Here is an 11,321-nt window from a genome sequence, read left to right as displayed (position 1 = left end):
CTAGGTGTAATATTCCTTTCTGACCTCATCACCTCCCCCTCCCCAGCCGAATACAATGCATATAGAAAAGAGAGCGGGGGAAACATGCTTTTCTGCGCACAAAGATTGCAAAGCAGTTATTATCATGCTTTGCCTCCGTCACAGACCTATGCCTGTACACACACACACACACACACACACACACACACAATTCTCCTGCATTTCCAGTTTCTTCAATAATGACTCGCTAAGGTTCTCTCTCCCAGGTTCTGAATTCCGCCTCCACACAAAGAAGACACACAATCCCATCCCAGGCAAACATGTCTTGAGACAGCCGAAAGGGAGAAGGAGTTTTTATTTGTTTTTTAAAAAGGCAATCCAAATTCACCAGTAAAATATAAGTCTTCAGCAGCTGCCGTACCAGAATATTCCCTCGACCCATTAAGCTCAATATTGGCCACATAAGGGCTGAGAACCCTTGTACACTCCAGATGTTGTTGAACTTCACCTTCCATCAGCTGATGGAGTTGGGGTTCAGCAACATCTGGAAGGTGCCAGATTGGGTGCCAGTCGCCTGATTCTATAGGGTGTCAAGCAGGAATCTTCCCTAGATATAACCCGATATTTATGCTGAGGATTGAAGTGGGGACTTTGTGGGTGCAAGGGAACATCCCAAGCAGTGCATTAGCCCTGTAGAGCTCAGTGTGGCCCTACACCGATTGGGAGGAGGTCTCCAATGTTTCAGGCATGAGTCTTTAAGAACATACGCAGAGTGATTTAGCCTGATTCAGCTAGAAGGCCTATCTAGTTCAGCATTCTCTTCTCACAGTGATCAGGCCTATGAGCAGAACGTAAGAAGAGGCTGCTGAATCAGGCCAGTGGTCCATCTAGTCCGGACTCCTGTCCTTGCAGAGACCAACCCGATGTCTGTGGGATACCTGCAAACAGGACCTGAGCCCTCTGTGGCTTCTAGCGCCTGGTAATTCAAAAGCATTATTGCCTCCAACCATAGGCAGAGAGCATTGCCATCAGGGCTAGTAGCTTTATCTTCCAAAAATTTGTCCAATCCTCTTTGAAAGCCGTCCAAACTGGCCGCCATCCCTCCCTCCTGTGGCAGTGAGTTCCATAGTTTAACCACTTGCTGCATAAAGAAGTACTTTTGTCTCTCCCCTGCCTCATTGGATGGCCACCCGTTCTGGTGTGGTTGAGAAAGGGAGGGGACCTTTTCTCTGTCCGCGTTCTCTATACCACACATAACTTTACACACATCTATCGTAGAATTGTAGAGTTGGAAAGGGACCCTGAGGATCATCTAGTCCAACCCTCTGCAATGCAGTTGTCCCATACGGGGATCGAACCTGCAACCTTGGCAATATCCGAGACCTTCCATGTGCAGAGCTTGCCCTCTGCAGCTGAGCACTGAGCCCTCCCCAGCAGCAAAATGTAGGCTGAAATCATATATTTCCTTTCCGAGTCTCAAAGGCAGATTTCTCCCCAGAACAGAACCAAACCTTTGCTGATTTTTAAACTCTCAGTTTGAAAATCCAACCAGCTCATGCTCACAGCAGATCCACTGAAACTAATAGTCTTTTCTAGGGCTTCATCTGCATATACATTTAGAGCATCATGCCACTTTAAGGCTTGCACCCAAAAAATCCTGGGAACTGTAGTTTAAGGGTGCCGAGTGCTGTTAGGAGATCCCATTTTCCTCCACAGAGCTACTATTTCCAGAGTGGTTTAACAATCTTCAGGGAATTATGGGAATTATAGCTCTGGGAAGGGAATAGGGGTCTCCTAAATACTCTCGGCACCCTTAGCAAACTACAGTTCCCAGAATTATTTGGAGGAAGCCATAGCAGTTTAAAGTGGTATCACAGTGCTTCGATGCCTGGTGTGAAGCCTACCAGTTTCAATGGGTTGTAGCCAATGGCAGTCCTACTCAGAGTAGCCCCATTGATCTGGATGGACATGACTAACGTAGGTTGGTTAATTTCAGTCCATCTCCTCTGAGTAAGGCTTAGTTGGCTTCCAAACCCCGACAACTCACTTCCAGAGGCCCTCCCAGTTTTTCCTCATCCACATTTCAGCTTTCCAAATCGACCGAAATGTGAGCAAGTCCCAATCAATGTATTAGGAATCGCCTGGTTCTCTTGTGCTTGATTGTTGCTACGGAGTTCCAAAAACAGTGTTTTCAGTTCCTTCATGTCTTTCCTGCCTCCTTTGTATCGTTGACAGACATGTGCACACATCGATAAAAACCTGCGGAATCCAGATTTTTTTTTTTGTGGGTAGTCTCTGACATGCAGCAAACTAAAGAATCAACATATGCAGCAAAAAGGATCAGGGAATCCATTGGGACCAGGTGAGAAGCTGCTGCAAGGGAGGGAGGCAAGTGCTGAATTTAGCCCATGATGGGTCATCAGTTGCCTACGTTTACCTTTCCACTGTGTGAATTCAAAACAATGGGGACTAGAAACCCAGTTTGTTTTTTAAAGAGGGTTTCAGGAATTCAGCAGATTCTCTGCTTTGAGTAAAGGCTAGCCAGATATATTCTCTCTCTCTCTCTCTCTCTCTCTCTCTCACACACACACACACACACACACACACACACTGCTTAATTTACCTATTCAAAAATGTGGGGAAACCTAATTGGGTTGGGCCCTTACTCAAAAGAGAGAAGCTGCGTTTTCTGGACACACAAAATTGGATGCTTTGACAGCAGAGCACCCTGGCCCCAGAAGGCTAGTGAAAAAGAAATGCAATGGAATTGGAAACCCAAGTTTAAACCTCACTTCCACTCCTACAGCTCCAATATTAGTTGGTTGGAGGGGAAATGATTGCTTCCAAGAGTGTTCCTCATTTGGCCTCCTAACCCAATACAGGTTCCCAAAATCAGATGCCCAGTATGATGTCGCACATATCCCTCACCAGGGGTGGGGAGGAAGGAAGCATGCAAAAACATGTACAAATCCGAAGGCTGAGCACTCTTTACATATAAATAAATATCTATGCTGAGGCGTACATATACAGAGAGATTTTGCTCCCTCTGCTGGGCTTGAGACATTTTCCCCCCTTTGCCACTTTGAACAAGTATTAAAAGCCGCTGTAGCCTGCACAACCTCACTTCTACGCGTAAGAACCATCAAGCCACCCTGATCCCAGAGGTGGGGTGCTGAGTGTCCAGCAGTCGTTCAGCAGGTTGGCACAGGCTGAGCAGGGAGCGAGAAGCCTCAGAGGGTCCGCAGAAGAATAAAAATGGCTGGAACAGATGGGTCGGTTTGGTCAAAACCGGGCCATAAGACATCAGTTAGGTAGAACCGGCACGTCAACAATGTTCATTCCCTGGCAAGGACTAACCATTCTGCCATGTGCCGTCTATCAACCTCGAATGTACCGAGTGCAGCCCGACGAGGGAACAAAGCAGCAGAGGAAACAACATGTTCCCGACGCCCACTCCCTCAAATCCATCACCGGGGAGGAGAGTCTGCAAAATAAACCCATGCCCGCAGGATCCTTAACAAGGCAGGCAAGACGACTCTTTGGGGGGCTCCCAAGACGGCAAGTCCTCCCGGTGGTGGGGCCCCCTCAAAGTGCAGACCCTCAGCTCATGGGCTAAAGTCAGCACCTCGGGCCTCTCCCTGCTTTTGACCGTCTTGCGGCCCCGAGTGGTGTCAGCGATGTGGCAGAGGGCCGTGCCATCAGTTGTGCCGATGGCCAAGGTGGTGCAAATGGACAGTCGGATGCCTACAGCGCCGGAGGCAGCCCCAGCGGCAGCGCTGGCACAGCTGCTCAGGTTGGTGCCGGTCCTGCCGTTTGCAGAGGTGGCTGCGCAGCCGCAAGGGGCGCCCGAGGCCCCTTCCTCCCTGTCCGCTTTCTCCTCCTCTTCCTCCTCCTCCTCCTCTTGGATGGCGCTCAGCCTAGGGGCGCTGCGTCCCCTGTCCGCCGGAGGCCTGTAGGGGCATTTGCAGTTGAGGAGTTTGCGTAGGGGCACCAGGGGGATGATGGCTTCTCCCAGGAGTTGCTGCTGGATGTGGCGCGAGTCGTTTTGCCTCTTGAGCCGCTTGAACTCGTTGAAGGCCGAGTGGGACGTCTGGTAGAGCAAAAGAGCCATGGCGTGGGCCTTCTCGGCTTTGGAGAGCAGGACAGCGTGGCACCGCAAGACCACTGCTTTGTTTTTGACCTGGTGCCGGTAGACCCAGGCGAAGACCTTGGGGTGCCTCCCGTCGGCCACGCAGTAGGTGATGCGGTGCAGCAGATAGGCATGGCTGGGCCGCCGGAGACCTTTCTCGCAGGGGCTCATGCGGATGCCGTGGGGGCCGAGAGTCAACTTCATCTTGGTGCTGCGGCTCCCGAACTCGCTCTTGGCCCAGATCTTCTCCACCGCCTCTTCGGTGCAGCCCTCGCCTTTCGCCTGCAGGGTGACAGCGTTGCCCAGGTACCAGGCTGTGTAGGTGGGGTCTTCCTTGTTCAGCTCCACTTTCTGGCGCTTGCTGCGGAAGACGCTGCCCAGCCGCTCCAGGGGGCACTCAGGCCACAGGTCCGGGCAGGAGCGAACAAAGTTGGACAGCAAGGAGGCGTAGCTCAAGCCGGGACCCAAACTCTTGCTCTTGCCTTTGCCCTCATTCTCCTCCACCAGGACAAACTTGCTCCGGCGCCAGGGCAGCATGGCAGCCATGGTGGGCAGCGGAGAAGTCCCAACCCAGGCACGCTACCCTTTACCTAGGGGCAAGGCTTCTCTTGCAGCTGCGGGGCAGGGCAAGTACACATCCCAGGAAGAATCAGGCTAGGCGGATGCTGGCTAATGCAAGAGCCAGTGTGGCACAGTGGTTGGGACGTTGGGCTAGGACCCACGAGAGCAGGGTTCGAATCCCTGCTCAGCCATGGAGCTCGCTGGGTGACCTTGGGAGCAAAGCCTAATCTACCTCACAGGGTTGTTGTGGGGATTTACTGAGGAGGAAGGAGGCGTCTTGAGGTCCTTGGAGGGAATGGTGACGTGTAAATGCCATATATCAGTATAGCAATACTATGCCTGATCTCCGCCAGCCTCCCTGGTGCCCTGCTCCTAGCAAGAAAAGGGGTGCCTTGTTTCCATCCTCGGGGGCTAGAGTTCAATTCTCCCCTCTGGGAGCAAAGCCTTTGCCGGATCCTATCCTCCCGGTGCTCCTCGGCATGTGCGAATGCCAAAGACGAGTCCACCCCCACTCCGTCTTGACCTACTCCTCCTACCCACTGTAGGGGGGGGGCAGTTCTCTCACTATTTTCGGGAGCCCCGATTTCTGCACTATTTAAAGAGGCAGCTGGTGTGTGTTATTGAAGCGGGGCGGGGGGGGGGGGGCGCGGAGATGAAATATTCCTTTTCTGTCTTCCTGCCTGCTGGTCTCCCTTTCCCAGCCCGGAGATCCCTCCAGGACTCACCCACCGGGCGCCGGGCTGGGGTTCCCCCACCCCGCGAAGGGAGCCCTGGCCCCAATTCCCCGTCCCCGTCTTGCCTCGGAGCCAGCTCCCGATTCGGATCAGCCTTTCTGCCTGCGAGAAGCCGCGATCGAAGGAGGGGAAGCAGAGGCGGCGGCGGCGGAGTCCCTGCGCGCTGCTCCGCCTCCCTCTCCGGTCGCGCGCAAAACGCTGCGCGCGCGATCCGAGCGCTCTCCCGGGCCGCCCGTCTTCCCGTCTCCCTACACGTGTAGGCGCGCGCACGTGTGAAAGGAGTACGTGTCAGAGCAGACGCGCGTGGCGTCGGTCCTCCTCCGGGGGCGGGGAGGTAACTGAGAGGAAGATAAACACCTACTCACCACCCGGCATGTCAAATTCACACTCAGGGGCTGTTGGCCTCAATAGCTCCGCGACTCCGCCCCTTCCCTTACGCCACGCCCACCCGCGGGCGCGCGGCTCGGATCTCTTAGAATGGTAGGGGGCCAAAAGGGGTCATCTAGTCCAACCCCCTGCATGGCAGGATCTGAAGGAAAAAGTAAAAGTCAGAACGCGCTAGGGACACAAGGATGCTTTGTGTTGTGTGGGGAATGGTCCATCGCTCCCATCTTCTGCCTTGGTATGGAATCCACGCCACGAGTGTCAGGCCTGTTGCCCTCCGATGCGGTTGGACTTTCAGTTCTCATTAGCCCCAGCAGCCAGCACTCCCAGTGGTCAGGGATGGGAAAGGATGTTGCTGATAGGAACTCCAGTCCCACTACATTTGGAAGGCACCAGAGGTGGGGAATATCTCTGGGTCTCCAGGTGTTGCTGGAGGTGTTCCAGCTCCAGGTGTTCCAGCTCCCATCATCCTTCAGACCTGCTCCCTTGGTTCCTCATCCCCTCCTCCGCCCAGTTGACTCTGGTCTTTGGGGAGGCGTGACTAGGTCTTTTTTGTTTCACCACACCCCCTTGCCGATTTGAGCAGATTTGGAAAGGCAAAGGTGGCCCACAGTAGACCCCGCCAAGACCTGGCATAGCCTCAAAGGGGTTCACCTCCATTGTTTCTGGGAGCCACTGTTCTGGTAATAACTGGAAGGAGTCAAATCCTGAGCTTTGACTCATTCAGGGATGCAACAGACAGCCTCCCCGTCCCTGCAGAGGCTGATTCAAAGGATGCTGAAATTGGAACACTGACTCGTACAGAGACCACCAGAGATTCTGCACGTCCACTTCACAGTACTTCTGACAACCTAGGCTGCTATTGTGTACAGGGATTCCCATTGTACTCAACAGACCTTGCTTCCGAGTAGGCATGCATAAACTGGTGAAGCAAATGAATTTGCTTTTCACACCATGCTGACAAACATACAGATGGGGGGGGGGAGGGCAAGACTCAACAGTGGGGAGGGAACATCACCTGTTGGACTTCTGCCTGCCTATTATCCCAAATTGCCCAGGATCTATGGAGAATAGGGCTCTGGGGGAAGCAATCACTGTATACATTAAAATAATAATGGATTCATCCATTGGATGTGCTGTTTCAAAGCAATTATGTCAAAATTTGCATTGCTATTAATAAGATGCAAAGCTCTTCACTCATCCAGGACTAAATTAGCTTGTTCTGAGCTGGTGTATTTTCACCATGCGTCATGCTATTTTAAATCATGTTCAGGTTTGTAGCTATCTAACTGCAAAGGGGGCGGGGTGGGCGGCTATCTTGATTCCATCTTTTGAACACTGGGTTCCTGGTTCTCACAGGTGCTGAAATGTTATTCCTCTGAACTACTAGGCTGGTGTTCTTAAAAACAACAACACAAAACTCCGCCATTTGGCAATAAGCATATATTTCTCTTCCCTCCTCCTCTTTCAGATATCATATGTGCAAGCAGTGATCTGAACAAATAATGGGCTTGATATAAGACCGATTCCTGGGTCCCTGTATTAGGAAAATCGGCTTGCCCTTCTGCAAGAGAGGTTCAGTGGTGGAGCCCTGACTTTCCATGAAGACACCTCGCTTGACAGCAGTACATTTGAAACAAATCTAGAGGTCTTAGCAGCCCACAAGCTGGACATGAGCCACCAGTGTGATGCAGCAGCAAAGGAAACTAGTGCAATTCTAGGCTGCATCAACAGGTCTAAAGTCCAGATCAAGGGAAGTGATGATTCTGCTCTATGTTGCCTTAGTCAGATGCTACCAGGAATAATTTCTGGTTCTGGACACTACAGTTGAAGAAGGATACTGACAAGCTGGAACATGTACAGAGGAGCTTTATGTGGAATGGTTGAGAGAGTTGGGCATGTTTAGCCTAGAGAAGAGGAGACCGAGAGATGATAAGATAGTAAAGGTAAAGGGACCCCCGACCATTAGGTCCAGTCGTGATCGACTCTGGGGTTGCGGCGCTCATCTCGCTTTATTGGCCGAGGGAGCCGGCGTACAGCTTCCGGGTCATGTGGCCAGCATGACTAAGCCTCTTCTGGCGAACCAGAGCAGTGCACGGAAACGCCGTTTACCTTCCCGCCGGAGTGGTACCTATTTATCTACTTGCACTTTGACGTGCTTTCGAACTGCTAGGTTGGCAGGAGCAGGAACTGAGCAATGGGAGCTCACCCTGTCACGGGGATTCGAACTGCCAACCTTCCAATGGGCAAGTCCTAGGCTCTGTGGTTTAACCCATAGTGCCACCCGCGTCCTTTAAGATAGTAAGGGTAAAGGGACCCCTGACCATTAGGTCCAGTGATGACTGACTCTGGGGTTGCAGCGCTCATCTCGCTTTATTGGCCGAGGGAGCCGGTGTACAGCTTCTGGGTCATGTGGCCAGCATGACTAAGCCGTTTCTTCAAATATCTGAAGGCCTGCCACATGGAAGATGGAGCAAACTTGTTTTAAGCTGCTGCTCCAGAGGGTGGGACCTGATCTAATGGATTCAAATGACGAGAAAGGAGATTCCGACTAAACCTTCAGAAGAACTTCCAGCAGTAAGAGCTGTTCAACAGTGGAAGAACAGACTACCTTGCAAGGTGGTGGACTCTTCTTCATTGGAGGTTTTTGAACAGAGCTTGGGTGGCCATCTGTCATGGATTCTTTAGTTTAGATTCCTGCATTGCAGGGGGTTGGACTAGATGACCCTTTGGGGTCCCTTCCAACTCTAAATTTCTAAGATCCTATTATGAACTCCAAGTTGGGCTGGGAACATCCCCCTAGAGCAGTGTTTCCCAACCAGTGTTCCGCGGCACACTAGTGTGCCGCGAGACGTTGGCTGGTGTGCCGTGGGAGGGAGGCGGGCGAGTCGGGCGGCGAGAGGCGGGGTGGCGGCGGCGAGGATCCGCGTCGAGCCGGGGGCGGCTCCGCGGTGGTGGTGCCGAGGTTTCTCTCTCCATTCTCCCCTCACACACACACACAGGAAATAACACAGGATCAGCTGACAGGACCCGGCCAATGGGGCGGCGGCGGGGCAGCGCGCGCAAAAGGGAGGAGCGCGAGACAGCGGACGAGGAGGAGGCCGGCATGTCCGGGCAGCAGCAGCAACAACAGCAGCAGCAACTCCCGGCGACGGCTCCTCAAGCCCCGGGCAACCCTATTCCCTCACCGGCCTCGGCCGCCCTCCTGCTCCACCCGCCGCCGCCTCCCCCGCCGCCGCCGGCCACCTCGGCCCTGCCGCCGCCCCTCCTCCGCCCGCTATCGCCGCCACCACCACAACAGCCGCTGCCGCCTCAGCTGCCGCCGTCCCTCAGTCCCTCGCTTTGCTGCCTCCTCCCCCCCACCCCCAAAGCTTGGAGGTTCCCCGGCAAGGGGGAGGGGGAAAAATTGAAACTTTCACTTTCGTGCGTCCCTCTGGGCGTGACGCTGTGCGCTGACGTCACGGGGCTGTAATGGTGGTGTGCCTCGAGATTTTTTTCATCAAACAAGCGTGCCTTTGCCCAAAAAAGGTTGGGAAACACTGCCCTAGAGAGCCACAGCCAGTCATTCTGACCTAGATGGATCAATGCTTTTGACAACCTGCTGGAATACATTCTGGAAAGCCACTGAAGATTGTGAAACATGGAAAGACAGGAGGGTCACCCTCAGAGCTGTGTGCAAATCACCTCACCCTGTTTGTTGGCTAAGAGCCAGCTGGGATTTATCCAGGGAGAGGAGAAATTCTTCAGCAGTCTCTCATGAGTGGGACTCACCTTCTTCCTTCCACCCCCACCATGGAGTGCCAATCTAGGTTGGGGTGTTTTCTGCGGTCCCTGCGAAGTCGCAACAGCAGCTGCAGCGACGGTGTCTGACAGCACAAGCCCCCATTTGGCATCCTCCACAAAGCTCCAGGCCAGAGATGGGGAGATTTCTTTGCCCGAGGGCCACAACCCCACATGCCACTGGTGGGCAAGGGGAGAAGCAAAAGTGGACAGAAAAGCTGATGTTTAGCTTTTGCACAGCAGGCTAAGTTTTTATGGATGCCTCTCTCCACCCTCTTTCCAGGCAAGCAAGCGCCATCCATAATCTGGGCTCAAGGGAACATCCCAGCTAGGCAAAAGCACCCAAGGAGGAGGCAGTGCAGGTGTGATGTACAGTTTTTGGGCATCGTTCAGGGACGGGTGGGAGAGCATGGATGCAACAGCAGCAAAGGTGATGGAGGCTATCTGGAGGGGATTCTGCAAAATTGCCCTTTTTTCTAGAGGAAGGACTAGGAAATATAAAATCTCCTTTTCTTTAAACATAAGTTTCCTGGGGGATTTTGGCTCAGCTCTCACCAAAATAACATTTTTTCCCCGCAGTGAGAGCAACATAGGAACACGGGAGCTGCCTTATCCTAAGCCAAGTGCTTGGTCCATCTAGTACTGGCTCCACGGACTGGCAGGGGCTCTCTGGGGTATCAGGCAGGGGTCTCATCCAGATGCCTGGGATTAAATCTGGGACCTTCTCCATGTGCTCTAGCACCGAGCGATGGTCGTTCCTGCAGAAACCGGTGATCAGAGAACAGTTTCCCCATCTCTTTAAATAGGGCTAAGTAACAAATCAAATCATGCCATTTCCTTTGCTATAAAAAGGGTGATAAAGCATCTTTCTTCTCAGGGATGCTGTGAAAATGAATTAATGAACATTTCCAAAGAGCTTTAGAAGAGACAGAGGCAGAAACTGAAAGAGGCTCGCCCTCCCTTTTTTCTCTTTTTTTGTCTCCCCCAAGAGAAGCTGATAATCTGAGCTGAATTTCCTCCAGGCCCAGGAACGAGTGTTAATGTAGCGAGTGATGGACATAAAATGTAACCTGGCTAAGCATTGGGAGGTTGCATTTGAAGTCCTCGTTGTCGTTCTGAATGTCAAAAGAAGTTGAGGTCACCCCTCAGAATGAGGAACACGGGATTCTGGGCTGCAGAGGCAGCGTGGAAACACATCCGAAGCCTTTGCAAAGATTCCAGAAAGCCGGAATTCTCTCACAGTGCCTGTGAATTTAAGGCTCACCAAAGGATGAACAGCGCAAGCTTGAGAGTTCCACAGAACTCTTCCTCAGTGTATAAAAAAGGAATCATTCTGTGTGGACTTGGCTTGGTACCGGTGATGGTATTCTTTTATGTAAACGAGTCAATAGGGCTGTCTGGTTTGGTAAATTAAAAAAACCCCAGCTAAATAAAACATGTTTGGTTTCATAGAATCATAGAGTTGGAAGAGACCACAAGGGCCATCGAGTCCAACCCCCTGCCAAGCAGGAAACACCATCAGAGCACTCCTGACATATGGTTGTCAAGCCTCTGCTTAAAGACCTCCAAAGAAGGAGGCTCCACCACACTCCTTGGCAGCAAATTCCACTGTCGAACAGCTCTTACTGTCAGGAAGTTCTTCCTAATGTTTAGGTGGAATCTTCTTTCTTGTAGTTTGGATCCATTGCTCCGTGTCCGCTTCTCTGGAGCAGCAGAAAACAATCTTTCTCCCTCCTCTATGTGACATCCTTTTA

General features: G+C 52.4%; 1 protein-coding gene across 1 annotated transcript; it reads right to left on the bottom strand.

The window, feature by feature from the left end:
- Positions 1-316: 316 nt before the first annotated feature.
- On the bottom strand, positions 317-6,008 carry FAM43B (family with sequence similarity 43 member B). Its single transcript, XM_083513209.1, has one exon. The coding sequence runs from the start codon at positions 4,652-4,654 to the stop codon at positions 3,494-3,496; it is 1,161 nt and encodes a 386-aa protein (XP_083369335.1). The 5' UTR covers positions 4,655-6,008; the 3' UTR covers positions 317-3,493.
- Between the last annotated feature and the right edge of the window lie 5,313 nt (positions 6,009-11,321).

Source organism: Podarcis liolepis (genome assembly GCF_965112155.1).
Source record: "Podarcis liolepis genome assembly, chromosome: 7".
Lineage (NCBI taxonomy): Eukaryota > Metazoa > Chordata > Lepidosauria > Squamata > Lacertidae > Podarcis > Podarcis liolepis.
The sequence above is the reverse complement of the archived record's forward strand: the minus strand, read 5'-3'. Positions and strand labels throughout refer to the sequence as shown.

Bases quoted from the DNA above. Each gene is read 5' to 3' on its own strand.
- FAM43B (XM_083513209.1), bottom strand. From the start codon at position 4,654: ATGGCTGCCATGCTGCCCTGGCGCCGGAGCAAGTTTGTCCTGGTGGAG.